We start from the raw sequence: 18,555 nt of genomic DNA on the forward strand, positions 1-18,555 counted from the left end.
GGGGCTGCTGCTAGGAGACGGCCAGCGACCATCGAGCTGCTCGGCTCCCGCGGGCTAGAGGGGCCGGCGGCGCGGGGAGAGCGCAGCGCCCCCTGCGGAGGGGAGAGCGAACTGCAGCCCGGACCCGCTCCGACTTTTCTGCCCTCCCCCTCCCCTTCCGCCTCCCCCTCCCCTGCCCCACTTCCCCCCTCACACCACCCGTCCCCTTTCCCTTCCCCCCTCACACCACCCCTCCCCCTTCCCCCACAGGACCTTCCCCTCCCCCTCACACCACCCCTCCCCCTTCCCCCTCAGGCCCTTCCCCCCCTCACACAACTCCTCCCCCTTCCCCACTTCCCTCTCAGGCCCTAACCCCCTCACATCACCCCTCTTCCTCCCCCCCCCAGGGCCTTCCCCTCCCCATCACATTGCCCCTTCCCTTCCCCTCCCCCACAGGCCTTCCCCCTCACACCACCCCTTCCCCTTCCCTTTCCCCCTCACACCACTGTTCCCTTCCCCCCTCACATCACCCCTCTTCCTTCCCCCACAGGACCTTCCCCTCCCCATCACATTGCCTCTCCCCTTCCCTTCCCCTCCCCCACAGGCCTTCCCCCTCACACCACCCTTCCTCCACAGGCCCTTCCCCCCTCAAGCCCCCTCCCCCTTCCCATCCTCCTCACATCACCCCTCCTCCTTCCCCCACAGGACCTTCCCCTCCCCCTCACACCACCCCTCCCCTCCCCCTTAGGACCTTCCCCTCCCCATCACATCACCCATCACACTTCCCTTCCCCCACAGGACCTTCCCCCCCTTCACATTGCCCCTTCCCTTCCTCTCCCCCACAGGACTTTCCCCTCCCATCATCCCTCCCTCCCCCACAGGACCTTCCCCTCCCCATCACATCACCCCTTCATCCACAGCCCTTCCCCTCCCATTTCACACCTCCCTGCCCTACCCTCAGTCCAGCTGGGGCCTGGCACGGAAGGAGGTGTTGCAGGCCATCACCATCCCCACCCCAAGCCAGATCAGAGGACGGTGTTTGCCCCTCTCTCGGCTGGGTCACTTGTGTGTCCCGTGGCTGCAGGGAGGCGCTGGAAGGGGCAAGCACCAAGGCCAGGAGTGGTGCCACGGGCAGGCCAGTAGTGGCGTTAACCCCCTTTGAACTGGGACTGTCCCGCTAGCTTCAAGCAGGGGCAGGCCAGGAGCTAGCCTGGCCTGCTGAGGGATGACAGGGAACCATACCAAGCACAGGGGAGAGCAGCAGGCACCCACCTCAGTGGTATGGCAGGGCAGCCTGAGTGATGATAGGCCCAGCGGTCACTTGCAGCCTTTGTGTGGGGTCAGCGGGTGGCCCCCCTCTGGGAGCAGAGATGACAGGCTCACTAATGCAGCATTTCTCAGGAAGAATTTAGGGAAAAATATTATTTTGCCCATGTTGAAAAATTCTGAAAACTGTTTTGTTGAGAAATCCTAGTGCTTCTATTCTTTGGAGCAGGGAGTTGGAATTTGTCCTGAGGGTCACCTTGGTGTCAGGGATATTCCTTTTGCTGTCCACCTGAAGAAACGCCCAAGGTCGGCAAGGAACACACATGCACAAACATGTTCCAACAAGCAATTTTTTTTACTTTGGAACTTGAACTGAGTCGCATATGCTGTGCGTGTTCGTGTCAAGGCCAAAAAGCCCTAAAACCCCACATTTTATTTGTTGTGTGAATATGAACAAAACTACTCTGCTAGATCCTACAAGCCTGATTCTGGCCTCACGTTATTTTTACACCAGAATAAGTAAATGACGTTACTTCTGATTTATGCCATTATGAGAGGAGAATCAGGATTTACGTTCCCCCTCCCACACACCTTTTCACAAAACCATTGTAAAGTTCCAACACCTCCAGGTTTCCTCTCCTCCACAGTGACTGAAATGCTTTGACACAGATATGTCTGCTGTACACAGCAATCACAAATGGAGATTGCTGAACAGAACACAGAGTTTATCAGCTATAGGCCAGAGATTCTGATCCTAGAACAACGCAGACTGGGCTTTTATCTTACCTGACTCCCTGAAAATTTCTCACGCTTTCAATCGCCTCCCCTCCTGGATGAGGATCAAAAAAACCACAAAAGCAAGTATTGCCTTGGCCAACAGAGGGTATTTCTGAAATCAAATTAAATATTTGGCTTAGGATAATTGTGGAAATCATGTCACAGGTTGGCTGGATGTGCAGCAAACTTCTTTCAGCTTGAAGGTGTGGGTGGTGGGCTTCCATCAGAGCCACTTACCCCTCTACACACTGATTCATGACTCACCCCCATCCCCCAACACATTGTTTGCAATGTAAAGAAATCTCAGATAAATGGAATTATAATAAATTTCACCCAAAGACACTTGTATCTTTTTTTTTTATTTGTGAGAATGTATTTGCAACACCGGAAAATACTTTTCATATAGGAGTCTTATTTTTGCTACTATAAATTGTATATTAAAAAAGTGATCTTGCATTTTTACAGTGCTTTCCATCCAGTTGGACCCCTAAGTGCTTTGCATATTGTGCTGTCTATACAAAACTGTATTTACAAGAGTAACTATACACTATTGAAATGCAGCTACCTCTAGGATAGAATTTCAGCTACTGTTAAAAAGCACAAAACAACACAATCTAGCTGTTTAAGACAGGAAACAAGGAATAGCCTATCCAACTGAAATTACAGAGGTAATTAAGACAGAATATGGCTACTCCAAACTGAAATTTGACCAGCATCCAAGGGTAGTGCTATGGAATTTTCAATTATCACAAAGAGTCACAGAACAGCTTTCTGTAAGAAGCTTGCCCGTGTTTTGGACCAGCACTGACTCAGAGGGAAGTACCTGTCACCTTCTTAAAAAGAAGAACCACAAAAATCACACACCATCCCTCATCATTGACTTGCATCTTAGAACCCACCAGAACATCAGAATTGATTGAGTTGGAAATGAGGCTATGGTGGCATTACACTTTCACTCATTTTGAGAGACCGTTGTTATCTTCTGTTCTCTTTAGGGTCTTATGCTGAGCTCATCACCACAGTATCGGACTGTTCTTAAGGTGCCAGTTGAACGGATAGGCACAAAATTGTCTGCTTTGGGTGGTGTATGTATGTATCAAGTTCAGGCAGCTTCCCTGAAATAGGAAGGAGAGTTCTGGCTGAGTAGGAGGAAGCTGAGAATCATTTCAGTGGGAGTATTAAATATTGATGGGTTGTTTTTTTTAACATTGATGTCACTGATTTATTTAAGGAGCTGTGCAGCATGCTGCTGGTGATAAATCTTTCAGATGCCAAGCTCATCCAGCTGTAACTGTGTTCTGGAACTGAAAGTCTTTTACTACATGTATTTCTGCTGTTAAGTCCAGTTCACATGTGGAATGTCACAGCTGATGGAAAACATGGGGCATGCTTGAATTCTCCACCTCTGCTGTGAAAATGTTTTATGCGATAATTTGTATTGCCTTGTGTAATTTCTAACATGACTGCCTCAGCGATTAGTTTCTCTCAAGAGTGAGGCTTTTTGGGGCAAGATGTTCTATGGGAAAAGAGATGACTCTTTCATATGTTGTTTAATAATTCACCGTTGATGAGCCTGTGCTTTTTGTCTTTCAACCGACCAAATCTGTCCTGTCTTAAAGAAGGTACAGGTGGGTTTTATGAAATAATTACAGAAGGAATATTCAGATTCCAGACTAATTGTTCTGATGGACAGCAGGGAAATTACACTGGTGGGAGGTGAAAAAAAAAGTCACAATACTGATGTAACTGTTCTATTTTTCGAATAATCCACTCAATGAATGATGAGGCGTACTTGTGGCACCTTAGAGACTAACAAATTTATTTGGGCATAAGCTTTTGTGGGCTAAAACCCACTTCATCAGATGCATGGAGTGGAAAATTCAGTAGGCAGGTATATATACACAGTACATGAAAAGATGGGAGTTGCCTTACCAAGTGGGGGGTCAGTGCTAATGAGACAATTCAATTAAAGTGGAATTGGGCTATTCTCAACAGTAGAATATCCAGGATCTGCACAGGCTGTCTGTGGTTTCCAGGAAAAATGTAACCTATAACCCCCTAAATGGATTAGGAGTAAAGGTGGTCAATAATCTTCTGACAGAACAGTTTTCCATTAGAAAATGCTGATTCAACAGAATCAAAACATTTTGTGGGAATGTATTAATTTCATTAACATTTTTATAGGAAATCATAGAATTCAAGATCAGAAGGGACCATTATGATCATCTAGTCTGACCTCCTGCAAGATGCAGGCCACATAAGCTGATCCCCCCACTCCTTTAGCAAGCAACCCCTGCCCCATGCTTCGGAGGAAGGCGAAAAACCTCCAGGGCCACAGCCAATCTACCCTGGAGGAAAATTCCTTCCCGACCCCAAATATGGCGGTCAGCTGAACCCCGAGCATGCGGGCAAGACTCTCCAGCCATACCCTCTGGAATAATCATCAATACATGTCATTTATAAAAAAGTGAAAGTGACAAGATCAAAATGAAGTATTTTCAGTAAGGCGCTCAGTCTCACACTTCCCTAACACACACACACACACACACACACACACACACACACACACACACACACACACACACACACACACACACACACACACACACACACACACACACACACACACACACACACACACTATTGTTATTACTGATTGGTACTTCCTGTCAAAATGCTCTGGTGAGCCAGGAGTGACTAGGGGCTGCAAGAGGGCCGTGGCTCTGACAAGATGCAGCCCTGCTGTGACAGCGTGAAGCCTGCCTTGAGCCACTGCCGCAGCGTTTGCTGCGTACAAAGCTCGGTGTGTGTCAGCAATGGGGGTAGGGAGGGGGAGTTCTGGGGGTCCATAGGCAGGGGTGGTGGCTGTGCCCCAACAGACCGGGGCAGTGGCACCAGCTGGGGACCGCCTTCAATGAAGCATAGGGGCACCAGTTTAATAATCCTGTCTAGGGCCCCATAAATCCTAAGGACAGCCCTGTTCAGTATATTTTGTTTAGTGAAAAATACTTAGATTGACTTTTTGTTCTGATTTGGAACAAAACTTTTAAATCTCAGCATTTCCCACAGGACAGAAGTTCCATTTTTCATCCACCGTTAATTAGGAGCTATGTACCAGAGAGTCGTTTCTTTCTCTCTGCGGAGTTACCACAGTTAAAATCAGCAGAGGCACTTGAGCTAAAGCCTGTTGTCTAAATGAGAAGGGGCTGCTAACAGGATGTTCTCTTGGGTTGCCCTGTGAGTGTGTAAATAAGTTAAATATATGGGTGAATTGGGACTATAATCCATTATAAGTGTGCGCTGCATTGGAAGCAGGATAAGGACTCACTCATTTACATCTTCGTATTTCCAGGGCACCAGTCTCCAAGATATCCAGACATTACAGAAGGCTGTAAGATTGCAGAAGGGAACATGTGAGCTTTATATATATATATTCATTCAAGGCCACTTGTACAGAGACCCCTAAAACATAAATGAAACAGTCTTCATAGGCAGCCTGGTTCTTCTTTGGCAGTGTAGACTTCGCTGCCTATATGTTGCAGAATTTGCAAGTAAAGATGTTGAGCAATATTTTCAAAACTACTTATGGGATAGATTCACCAAAGGACATAGGTTCCTAACTCCCACCTTAGCTGCTGAAATCCCAGAGTCAGGCCCCACTGGAATTCACGCACCACCACCCCCGCCCCCCTCAGCTGCTGCCAAGTCTGTAGGTGCCTAAACTCGCTTGGCATCTACATTTTTGCAGTAAAAAATCCCTAGGCACCTATGTTTGTGCCTCTGTGCATGCGCAGGCATCTGGATGGATGTCTAAATCCTAGAGCAAAGCAAAACCCAGGGGAAAGGTAGGCATTCCTCCGCCTAACTCGCCTACAGGTCCCTAGCCAGTAAGCATGCTTAGAGCTCACCTACTGGATCAGCCCCCTATAGGCGAGAATACACAAAAAAGTGGGGCGCAGGAAGTCCTCTCATATCTTTTAGCCTAGTGCAGTGGTTCTCAAACTTTCGTACTGGTGACCCCTTTCACACAGCAAACCTCTGAGTGAGACACCCCCCCATATACATTTAAATCACTTTTTTATATTTTTAACACCATTATAAATGCTGGAGGCAAAGCGGGGTTTGGGGTGGAGGCTGACAGCTCGCGACTCCCCTTCCCCCCATGTAATAATCTCACAACCCCCTGATGGGTCCCAACCCCCAGTTAGAGAACCCCTGTGTTAAATCCTTGGGGCAGCCGGTGTAGGAAGCAATCACTTGAGGCCAGAGAGCAGACAGCTAACCAAAACCTCCATTTTATTTACAGACACAGAGAGCTCACTCAGCCGGTTGAAACCGGCTGAGCTATCCCTTAATAGTCTAACTCAGTTGCCATAGTAACAAAACCCATGACAACCAAATACACAACACCCTGGCCTAGTGGTTAGAGTACTTACTTGGGATGTGGGAAGCACCCAGTTCTGTGGGGGAGAAGGTATTTGAACAGGAGTCTGCCACCTTTCAGGTGAGTGCCCAAGCCCCTTGGGCTATGGGATATTCTGGTGTGCAGTCCCTGAGTCTCTCCTGTCGAAGCTTTGCATGCTGAATAAATGTCAGTAATTCATTGGAGCAAGGGGCCTGGATTCCCAGTTGAGTGCTCTGACCACTACACTCCAGAATCACTCATGCTTGTGTTCTCTCTCTCCAAATCGTTCTTTCATTATTTACCCACAGGAGAGATTGAGGGAGCCCCACATTGGAATACCCCATAGCTCAGTGGTTCGGTCACCCTTCTCCTTCCCCTCCCCGCCAGGCTTCTTGCAAAAACAGCCTAGGCACCTAGCCCCAAGAGAGGGTTGAGAATCCCAAGCAGAGGGAGGTGCCCCCCTTGGCACCCAGATTTAGGTGCTGAACATCATGAGAGCAGCAGTGCTTAGCACACACCCCTTGGCTTGGCATCTCTCATTTAGGCAGGAAGCCACCTAGCTTTTGTGAATCTCTTTCTGAGGCACCTCCCTCTCCCCATTCATTGTACGGGGGAGGAGGTGCCGAACTCAGGCTTTGTGGATCCCAGTGAATTTCTGGGCACCTAAAAGGTAGGCGTGGCAAAGCTCAGCAACCCCAGGCCTACATTTCTTTGTGGATCTAGCTCTACGTGATTTAGGGCTAGAAGGTCAATACACTCTTAAGTCACTTTTGAAAATAGCACTTAAGAGTCTATTGACCTTCAGAAGCTTAAGTCACTTTTGAAAATAGCACTTAAGCTTCTCAGTCACTTAGGCTTTTTTGAAAGGGTCACCTGTTAGCTTTGTTTATCCAGCCTCTATTAACAGCCAAGTCTGCTCACTCTGACCCCTTGCCACTTCCCCAGACTTCTTCCTACCTTGGCTTGCCTCTAGGCCCTTTCCCCCAGCACCTTTCCAGGCTCTGTAGAATCCTTTCCAGCTCTGGTAGCAAGCAAATGATTTCCTCATGGAGATCCAGCACCTGCCCTTTTATCCAGGCTACTCCTTGGCTCCACCCCTGTGATCACTCCATGGCTCTCCTAGCATATTAGCAGAGTTCTCTCTCAGGAGACAATCCCAAGGCCAAGTAGCCTCTTTTCCTGGTCTTCTTTCCTCCTTCTGCCCTGAAACCCTTCATGTTAATTCGCCACTCAGTTCCTCCCCATTGGGTCTCATCCTTAACTGAGTCTGACACACCCTGTAGTTGCCACCAGGTGCCATAGCTGAGCTCTTCAGCTCCCCTTAACCCTTTCAGTGCCTGTCTGGGGTATGCACCCCATTATACCAACCCCAACCCCACTCCCCATCTCTCAACTTTGGAAATTTAACAGAGATGCCCAGAATTAGAGAGAAACTACGAGGCTGGGGGTTTCTGCACCCTGGCTTCTCACATACTGATGCACAGGGACTTATGTGTACTCCTCTAAGGGTGAACTGCTTGGAAATGGCTTCCATCCCCTAATGCAGGGTGTACAATCTCACAATAGGGACAGCAGAGGAAAGACATGGAGAACTAAACGTACTTGGCCACTTGGATAAGTGACCTCTTTCTACCCAAACCATCTCCTCCTGCACACACATGCGCGCACACACACACACACGTTAGCACCCATTTGGGTTTCTTTAATGTCATGTAATCAAACAGGTAAAAAGATTGCACTTTCCAGTATATATAATCCATTACACCTGTACAAATAATTTATAATCTATCTACATCATATACAACTATACACAGTTAATACCTATATACATCACTACAAATTCAAAGCTACTGCACAAGTCTCTGGTTATGTCTAGAGTGCCAGGCAAGGCGAACTTATAGTTAAATCCCAAGGCAGGAGGACATGTGAGGAGTTGTTTGTCAGCCTCTCAAATTACTGCCCTACATAGCAGCTCATAGGAAGAGAAGTGCTGGCTTCATCCAGGCATTTCTTGACCTCCTTTGCCATCATTAGTCACAGGGTCTCCTTGTATGTGTCTCCTGGGGCCAAATTCATCTTTTTTCCACATAAACTTTATGTTCTTGCTTGTCAATAATTTACAATAAACCATGAGTAAACTGAGGTTAAAGACAATGCTGTGTATGCTGAAGTAATGAAAGCCCTGTTGCTGAATGCTTCTGGCTTTGTTTATCTTGTATCCCCTCGTTACGGCTCAGGAGGCTGAGGTTAGCTGAACTTGGAATGAGGTGGCTAAATCTTCTAGCATAACAAAAATATTTCCTTCAGTGGCTCTGGTGAGATCTGAATACAAGGAAGCACAGTGCAATAGGGGTGAAGGAAATTTCCTGGATTAAATTTTTGGATTATTTTTGTAACCCCACTGATTATGGAACAACAATAGGGCTTGGCTTTTTTTTCCCCTGGAGGAAAAAGTCCAATATACAGTTTTCATAAGTGGAATAACACACCTTGGGGAGTATAGTTTTTGTGAAATCAGAGTACTTGAGTCACTTGGCAGTACAATGAATACACACCCAAGCCATCAGTGTCTCATAATAAGTGGGGATGCCCCCATTGTGTGGGTGAGATTCTCATACACACATTTACTTTTTTTGTAATTAAATGATTTTGGGGGGGCTGTCAGGATCTCCTGTTGCTAGGGAGCCTCTCACCTGCCATCAGTTTTAAAGGTGATTTGCCAGCAGGCAGTTTATTTCAATAGAGCTTCCCAGGGAATTGTTTTTATGTTTATGTTTTATGCAATACACTAAGCTGGGGGTTTGTAAAACTTTAGCTAGAAAGTAAAAGATAAAAACGTTTGCAGTGAGGGGAGAGAGTAAGTGGTTGTTTGATCTTAAAAATCACAGAGCAGGGCAGTGATGGGAGCTGCAGGAGGATTGAGACGGTCTTTAAAGCCTATATGGGGGAAAATTTAACCCAAACTTCCCCCATGTCCACAGAGCCTAAATGTCCAAGAAATCGTAATGTTATCAAAATCTTTGGGCCTTAATCAAGGCAGTTCTGTGAAGAGTTATTTAGAGAGGCCCGATCTAAACATTGCAGCCCAACATTTCAAACTTGGATACCTAAAGTTTGGTTGGATACATTCTCATTCCACATGTAGGCACTAAATTAAGTAGCCCCTCATTGTCAGAGGAACATTTCGCATTGGCCAGACAAAAGTCACATCCCAGCCTGGCCAGCTGTTCCATGACAGGAGTGTGGAGTCACCTCTGCGGGTAGGGGAATGTTGTTTTCCCTGCCATACTCCTGTAGGGATTCTGCTGGGGGGTGCAGCTTAAGTTCCACCAGCAGCTCTTGTGGGAGTCTTGCTGGCTTACCCCTGAGCTGGGATGCACTGACTCAGCACTCCCCTACGGTCACCTTCATCAGACAGCACCATCCCCTGTTCGGGCTGCTTTGGCTATGAGCAGAATCTCTTGGGGAGCATGTGCTGCACTTGAGACCTTATGGAACTGCAAATTAACCTGGCCCAATATGCACTACACGACAACGCATTACCACCTGTAAACTGCTCTGGGCTCTCAGGCACTCCTCACCAGTCTATGGCATGTGAACCAAATAGAAAGCACATGAAGGCCAAGAAACTAGAGAAGCCACTGATGGATTCTTTGGGTAGCTGTTTCTGGTGACAAAGCAACACTGGCAATGAGGTGTGGGAGCAGAGAACAATTTGGGGTTTGTGTAACCCAGTGTTTAGGAGCAGACCCAGAGTCTCACGCAAGGAAGGTCTAATGATCACATCTATCGGGATGTAAGGGAAGCCTTGTTAGCACTGTCCTGGACATTTTGGATTAGATCTGACAAGTTACTGAATCTACACTGGGTGTCTGAAATGACTTCAGCTGGCAACGAGCAAGAATGAAGATAGGAACTTGTGCACCTGCTGCTGTGGGAGCTTTGTTTGATCCTAGCCAAAGTCACTAGCATGGAAGTCCCTGGCAGTTTTTCCCACAGCCCTCAGTGGGAGCTCGGCAGACCCTAGTGATGCACATGTTCTACCCAATTCCAATCAGCCCTTACAAGCTTTCTTCTTTGCTAAGTGAATGTTTGGAGGCAATTGCCTGTATGTCCAAGGTGACTCAAATATATTGCTTTGGAACAGAGACCGTGGCTTCAGGTGTATCTGTGCAGCACCCAGCACAATGGGCCCTGATCCCTGATTAGGGGTTTCAGACACTATTGTAATATAAAATATTAAATAATAATTGCACCTTGTGCCCCACCTAAAGCAAGCAGAAGCCAAACTCTGCCAGCTTGTCTCCAATCCTTCTCCCGAAGAAACCCTTCCTCCCCTCTCAAGATATTTTACTGACACACAAAGAAGAATAACGGTCTGACTCCTCTGTGCTCAGTTCCCCAGCCCAGCCCCACTCTCCAGCATTACAGGAACTCCCTGCTCTTCCACCTTCTCCCAGGCTCTGTTCCTTGGCTCAGACCTAAGCCACGGCATTATAACAGTTTGCCTGATTTTTACTTTCTTCTTTGAGCCCTAACTTCCCGTACAGTTGTAGCTTTACAAGAGAAATTGTTGTGAAGTCACTGAAGGTGGCTTTTAGTGTGTTCTTCGGTCCTCGTTCTATTGTGACCCAACCAGGGATTCTTACAAATGCCTCTCATGTCAATTTTTTCTTATCTTCTTCACTGGATGATGCCTGCAAATGTGTTGATGGGCAACAGCAAAGATTTGGGCATGTATTTGGCCAGTCCCACATCCTCCGGCTCATGCAGGCTGAATTTCATTGTCCTTGTCTTTTGCAAGCAATAGCTGGGTTCCAGGCAAGGAGAAACTTCCACACTGCAAGAGAAGAAAGATACTTCTACTAAACATGCTGAATCATGGGCCAAATACTGATCTCAGTTACACCAGTGTATATCCAGAGTAACTCCACTGGCTTTGGCTGTTGCTCTGGATTTACATCCATGTAACTAAGATTTATAATCTGTTTGTAATCTTGCACTGGTTTTTGCTAGAAAGATTATCTAATTCATTGTTATTATTATTGTTATTACACAGTGCCTTAGCGTAGCCTTAGTTTGATTCAGGGGAATGCAAACTGTATGTACTACAGATGGGCCTGAATCAAAACTCCACCTTCAAACTCCCCAGAATTTTGAAGGCATTTGAAATCCAAACCCAGATCCAAATTTTGCATTCGACTCCAGTCACAATCCTTGAATCCAATTCCCTTGAACTTTGGGAGGTTCAAATTCCAGATCCAAATGTTGAGGCTTGAGCCTATCTAATATATAAACACTTCACTTCTCCATCACTGAAAGGCAGTCACTGCTGATGCAGGATGTGGCAGCTTTTAATGGTGCCCACAACACTTCCCAGTGGTTTTAGGACAGGAAACGAAGGAGAAAACTGCCTCAGTTTGAAACTGCTGGAGGAAATTTACTAATGCAGAATGTAATTACTCAGAGTGGACTTCTGCCATGACTCCAAAGCTAACACCCTGCTGTTTGCACAAAAAGTGCCACAGGACCTTTATGAAGACAAGAAGCAAGAACCTTGGTTTTACACTTCATCCAAAGATGGCAGTCTCCCCAACACAAGTTTATACTGGGGGGTGGGGCAGAGGGGGGGGGAGGAAAGCATCATCTATGAACTGTGTTTCTCACAGCAACCAGTTTGCTCCCTCTCCGACTTCGTGGTCTCTGTAAACGTTTCACACACTGCACCATTATCTGTGAGCTTCACACAATGTTTCCCCTGGTGAAGTTTGTAAGAAACTGCTGTTGAGTCTTTTTTGCCTGCTGGGCCCCAAATCTTTCAGGTTACACTGCTGCCAGAGGCTACTGGCTACAGGTGAACTAGGCAGCTGTGTATGGCATCAGATTTCTGGGCGGAGGGGCGACTGGGCCAAATTTGAGTGGGGTTGTGACTGAGAATACCAGGTCTCAATGCCAGTCAATCAGTTTTGGCCCAGCCACTCCTCTGTCATGGAGGGGCAGCCAGCCAAATCTACTGCCCTAGGCTTACAGGGAGAAGAGGGCAGCACACTGAAGTTTTGCCTAGGGCGGCAGATTGTCTTTGGTGGCCTCTGGCTGTTGCCATGGGAAATCCCTTCCTCCAGGCTTGGAGGGAAGCACATCCCACCCACAGGGCTTTTTACAGATCACTAGCCTGTCTCTGACACCCAGCTGTTCCCCTGATGGGCAACCCAGAATCACAAAGAGCTTTCTTGGAAGGCAGTTCCCTCAAAATCCTCTTCAACAGCGGAAAAGAAACACAGATAGAAAGAAACAGAATAAGACTCACTGTTGGCTACGTGTAATGAGGGAGAGAGAAAACAGGGGAGGAGAGGGCAAAAGAGGAGGGTAGCCAGAAACTAGGAAAATCAGAGATTTCAATAACCTTTGCCCTAAATAAGAAATGGAGCTTAATTTTCAGGCCTTACATCGTGAGCACCCAAACTGGCCAGTTTGCATGCCAGCTGCCATCTCTATGCACTAATACTCAGTTTGCACACCCGGCTATCAGAGCTGCATGTGCACATGCAGCATTTATGTGCACAGTTATGTGAGTATGTGCAATGCTCTGGTCTAGTGTATGATCACATCTCCTCCAAGTGGCTGATTTGTGACTGTACAGCCAACTTCTGTCACACAAAGGGCCAGTTTTTCATACACAAAAAAGAATCTTCCTTTTCTTTGTCAAATAATTTTGACTGTTGACATTTTCCAACCAGCTCTACTCAAGTGGTAGCTTGCGTTTTTGAGCTTAGAGTCCTGGGTTCAAACTCCTGCAGATGACTTTGGTGGCTGCATATGAATTGGTTCATGATACATTTTGTTGGTGGTGTTACTTGGGGCAAAATTATGAAACTGTGGTTCTCAAAATACAAATCCAGCCTGCACAAATTCTTGAAAGAACCTCATTTTTTGCTGCTATATTATAAAAGCTGCTCACACAGACTACCCACTCCCACCCTCAGATTTCTACAGTGCCTTTTATCCTGAAGGATCCCCAATCACTCTACAAGCTGTAGAGAAGAATCATTTCCACCACCACAGAAATGCAGCCACTGCTGGGGTAGAACTCAAGAAACTCTTTAACAGTAAATAACATTCTACGACAGTTTCAAGCAAGAAATGAAGATTCCTGTATTCATATCCAGTGCATCATGTGCAAACACACACTTGGATAATGCTTTCTATCCATGAATCTCAAAGAAGAGCTCTGTGGAGCTTGAAAGCTTGTCTCTTTCACCAACAGAAGTTGGTCCAATAAAAGATGTTAGCTCACCCACTTTGTCTCTCACAAGCATTAATGAGTTAGGCTTAAGAACCCCCCTATGGGAACTAGGAGAGTATAATCCGCACCTTACAAATGTGGCAGTGTTGGGAAATGAGCCAAATCTCCTAACCCCCAGCCATCTGCTCGAGCCACTCTCTTTTATTATTTACTATATATGATAAAATAGTTTGCATTGACATAGTGTTTTCCAGGCAAAGATCTCAAAACACTTTACAAAGGAAGGTCAATATCACTGACTTCATTTTACTCTGGTGATAGCAGGCACAGGGAGGCCATGTGATTCACCCAGGGCCTCTCACCAAGTTAGAAGCAGAGTTAAGACTAGAACCTGTATCTCCTGACTTCCAGGCCTAGGCACTAGCCAACATCACCTCCTCTGTAGTCCTAACAACTCTTATGAAAAGACATGTTGTGTCTCCGGGGAAGTCTAACTTTAAATCAATAGCTTGATGCTTGTTTAAAGCCTTGCAGCAAAGTAGCCTTACCCGACCACGTTCGTGTAGGTCCTTCTGAAGTCCTTGTCCAGGCACAGGTTGAAGGTCCTTTGTTCCATGCTCTGGATTTTGATATGACGTGTTCTGATCTTGTTTGTTGCTGACTGGAAGAACAGGGAAGAAAAAGCCCTGCTAAATTTTTCACTTACCTTCTCAAGGCTGCACCAAGACAGATGGTGAATGTGTGTGTGTGCGCACAACTATTTTTGAATCTTGGACCACAAGACACGACTGCTGGAATAGAGAGGAAACTGGCTCCTTCCTTTTATTTCCCCCGGCACAAATTGGCAAATATTTTCAAAAGCAGCCAGTGATTTGGGTGCCTAACTTGAGGCTCCTTAAAGGACACCCCATAGCCCCAGTTGAAGTCAGTGAGAGACGCAGATGCTCAACAACTCTGAAAATCAAGCCCCTTTAAGGTGTCCCAAATTAGGCCTCCAAAATCACTGGCCAGAGTCCACAGTAACCGAGGAGGCCTGGTGCTCAAGCAGCCTTACAAGGGATCGCTAGTGTTAGTGTCTTGGGGTGAGATCTCCCACCCCCCACTCTAAACTCTTTATGCCAGCATGGGAAGGTTTCCCCGACACAGGCACTGCAAAACTGCTTTCTGAGGACCCCTTTGCAAGCCCTGGTGTAGCCTGGGGTCATGTTGGGGGTGGGACAGGAAGGGTAAGTCGGGGGCAGGGCTACAGTGCTCAGTGCTGCAGCGATTCTAGGCAGCACTGTGACTCAGCAGAGATGGGGGAGGCTGCCACAACCTTGACAGGCCCCTAGGGCTGTTTAAAGTACACTGAAGTCCCCAGAGCAGCCCAGGTTTCCCTTGGGCTGTGAGTCACTGAATCTCACCGGGGATGCCTGAAATACATGGGAATAGGTGATAAAGAAACAGGCCCTTGGTCCATTTGGCCCTACAGGACCTGATTCTCAGGATATGTCTACACTGCACTTGGAGGTGTGATTGCCACTCACGTAGGCACACCCAGACTAGCTTTAAGATAGCCAGTGAAGATCTTATGCCACTGGCTGTACAAGCCCGTGTTCCTAGCTCACAACAGGGTCTGTGCTGCTGCATCTGCACTGCCAGATTAGAGTTGCACCGGGGAGCCCACACAAGCTGCCCTCATACCTTCAGTTATGACCAAACCCTATATCTAATGGATGTTTGTCCTCTGGATCATAATATCTAGTACACAACAAGACACGTTGCTCCAATGGCAGAGTCTTGCCGAAGAGAAATGCTAATGCACCATGTTCCATCCGGGCAGTACTGAGGGACAGTGACAGAACTGCTTGGGTTTCCAGCAAAAAGCTCAAATTTGACAGGGGAGAAAACAAACTGAAACCACTTTCTGAGCAGCTCTGTGCAGTATCTCCTCCTCTTTTTGCAGAGCAATGGGGGATTTCCTTCTTCAGTCTTTGCAGCAGCAAGAAGTAAAATCTCTAATAATCATGCTTCTAATTACGTTTCTCCATCTATATCATTCATTCCAAAGGATCCTGAGAAATGGGCCAGATCCCGCAAACCCTGCTGAGCACACTATTTCCTACAGCGAGTAGCTTCCTGGCCAGTAACAGGCTGTTCATGGTAGTAAGCAGTAGCCTCAGTATCATCTGCGGGGTCAGGCACTCTAAATCCTGCCCTGCATCCCAGGTGGACCCATCACTGAGAGCACTGGGAGCCTGGGGTGCCGTCTTCCTTTTTTAACACCCTTATTCTGCAATGTGGACAGGACCCTTACCCCATGTCTGTGTAGCCAGGTTGGCTGGTCCTCCTTCCTCTGCAGCCGTCTGGGATTTCCTGGGAGACCTCTCAATTCAAGCACTGGCCTGGCCCAACATTGCTCAGCTTGTGATTCTGAATCACCACCTCCAAGGGACGGGGCACCGGGGGTCCCCCAACTTTTTACTGGCCATAAGGGCAAGCGATGGGTGGGAAGGGGCAGAGAGGAGTGAGCGGGAGGCAGGGTCACAGGCAGTGTGAGGGGTGGGGCCATAGTTCAGGCGCCTGTGCCTGCCGCCCCCTCCCCCCCCCGCCCTTTTAGGATGCTTCCACCACTCCTGCCAGGGGATCACAGCTACTTACAGAAAATGATCTTCCCGACAGGTTGGAGGTTTTGACGACTTCAGCAATATTTACATTCAAGCATGCCAGATCTGCAACAAAATCGGGGCATTAGACTGAGAATAGAGCACAGGTCAGCCCAGCTTGCTTTGTCTTGGCTGGGTGAGGTCTTCTGGAATCCTGCACTGCTAACCCTTCTTGGTGGGCTCCCCATCACCCCCAAAGGTACTATGTTAGAATGAGCGTCTCTCTGCCTAGGGCGCCCAGGTACAGTTCCTAGCATCAGCCTGAGGGGGCCCCGGAGAGCAACACAAGTTACTCCTGTCTTATTCTCTTGCACTACATAAGGCTGAGAGCGCTGCCTGTGTAGTGACTCCATCCTCTGTCACCGCAAGGGGGTATCTCCACTGGGGTTCATAGGGCAGACACAAAGGAGGAGCTATGACAGCTGAAGGTCTATCCCCCAAAGACATCTCTTTCTCTCTTCCTCCTCGGTCAGGCAAATGCAGAAGAGGTGGGATATAATGGTACAAAGAAGCATAACTGAGTCCAATGCTGCATCCTGTTACTGGGAGCTCCCAAAAAGTGGGGCATGAGACTCAACAGCCAGATACTTGACCATGAGCTGTAGTGATCATGTCTGCAGCACATGGATATACATGCAGCACGGACTCAGCTCCCCCAGCCCAGCCAAAGCATGCACTGAGCATTCTGGGATGGATTCTCTGGGGGCCAGCCTCTTCTTTGGCTGTTCCAAGGTCCTGCTCAGGAGTCCCCAAAACACTGAATAATGGCAGCTCAGCAAACAGTGCCCCACCAGGAGAATCCTCACCTTCTGTTTCACTGGAGGGAATGGCTTTCATCACCAGGCCAGTAGATCGCAGCAAGACTTCTACCTCCTTCTTCCGATTACTCATTAAAACCTGCACAAGAGGCACATTTCACTCAGTTACATGTTAGGGATCAAGACGTTAGGCCTGAATAAAACCAAATGGGTGCCTGATCCAGAGCACACTGGGACAGGTTAAATTTGTTTTTTCATTTGATTTCTCTCTCCCCTCCCCCTCCTCCATTCACATTTTTCCTCTGTTTGTTTTTCACTTTGCTCCACTTTCTGCTTCACTTTTCACCCCACTGGATTTCCTCTCTCTGCAGCTTTCCTCACAGCCTCTCCTAAGCAAACCTGAGAGCATTCACGTTCCAGTTGAGCTTTCAAACCCGCAATATTTGGGTGGGTTCGAAACATGGCAAGACATGGTCACTCAGCCCCTGGTTAAACCCCAAAAGACACCCTGCCAGCCCCTTTTAATGACAGAAAAAGCATAAGATTAGGAGTGGGGAAAATCCATCTAAACTGAGAGGATAAAAGGTGGGAAAATTATAAATATAAAGGGCCATGTTAAAAAGAAACAATCGTAGGACACGACGGGACCTCGAAAGCTCTTCTAGTCCAGTCCCCTGCACTCAAGGCAGGATTAAATATTATCTAGACCAGCCCTGACGGGTGTCTGTCTATCCTGCTTTTAAAAATCTCCAGTAACGGAGATTCCACAACCTCTTGGGGCAATTTATTACAGCGCTTGCACATGTGTCTGCGTATTTAGCCCCGGATTCTGCCTCTCTAATTCAGGCTCAATAATGTCTTACTCAGTGAGTAGCATCACTGACTTCAGTGAGACTGGCCGCCGAGGAAAGCACTATGCAGTCTAAATAAGGGTGGCAAACTGGGCCCGTAGGCTTTGTCTAGACTAGGAAAAAGATGTGTGTTCTGAAAAAAGTGTCAGCTAACGTGATTTTAAACACTGCTTATGGGCTAGTGTGGGGGGATGAACACCTTTACAAACACATTAGCTGGACACAGGCCACGCTCAGAGATTCAAAACAAAGGGAAACAATTACTACAGTAGATGATCAAAGTGCTCATTGAAAAGTACCCCTCCTCTGTAGATGTGTAATAGGAGGGGAAAAAACGGCCCATTAGAAGTCATAATCCCATAGGCTAGACTTTACAGTTAACCAGTAAGGGGTCTTGTGCATCCTAATCAATATTTCCAGGACAGGGGGGACTGGATGTCCCAGGAACTGCTGGCTCATTATTACAAAGGCTGGTCCAGGAGCCGGCATCTCTTTTCAGGTAAGATGATGTCCGGGCACATTCAGCCCTCGAGCAATGCATGTGCTGAAAGGAGCATCTCACGGGCAAAAGCAAAGGCAGTTTTCCCTTGTTGCAGCGATCTGCCCCAGAGCCCCTGCACGCAGAGAGCTC

General features: G+C 47.5%; 1 protein-coding gene across 5 annotated transcripts in view; it reads right to left on the minus strand.

Moving 5' to 3' along the window:
• Positions 1-8,127: 8,127 nt before the first annotated feature.
• PIK3R6 (phosphoinositide-3-kinase regulatory subunit 6) overlaps positions 8,128-18,555 on the minus strand; it is an 85,985-nt gene continuing 75,557 nt past the window's right edge. For all 5 annotated transcript variants that reach the window (XM_044983850.1, XM_044983848.1, XM_044983851.1 and 2 more), the window contains 4 exons: positions 17,122-17,212; positions 16,311-16,381; positions 14,219-14,331; positions 8,128-11,267 (listed from right to left, as the gene is read on the minus strand). In XM_044983850.1, the coding sequence (XP_044839785.1) occupies positions 11,111-11,267; positions 14,219-14,331; positions 16,311-16,381; positions 17,122-17,212 (432 nt within the window). In that variant the 3' untranslated portion in view covers positions 8,128-11,110. The remainder of the gene's footprint in view (positions 11,268-14,218; positions 14,332-16,310; positions 16,382-17,121; positions 17,213-18,555) is intronic.

This window comes from Mauremys mutica, chromosome 12, assembly GCF_020497125.1.
Source record: "Mauremys mutica isolate MM-2020 ecotype Southern chromosome 12, ASM2049712v1, whole genome shotgun sequence".
NCBI classification, from domain to species: domain Eukaryota; kingdom Metazoa; phylum Chordata; order Testudines; family Geoemydidae; genus Mauremys; species Mauremys mutica.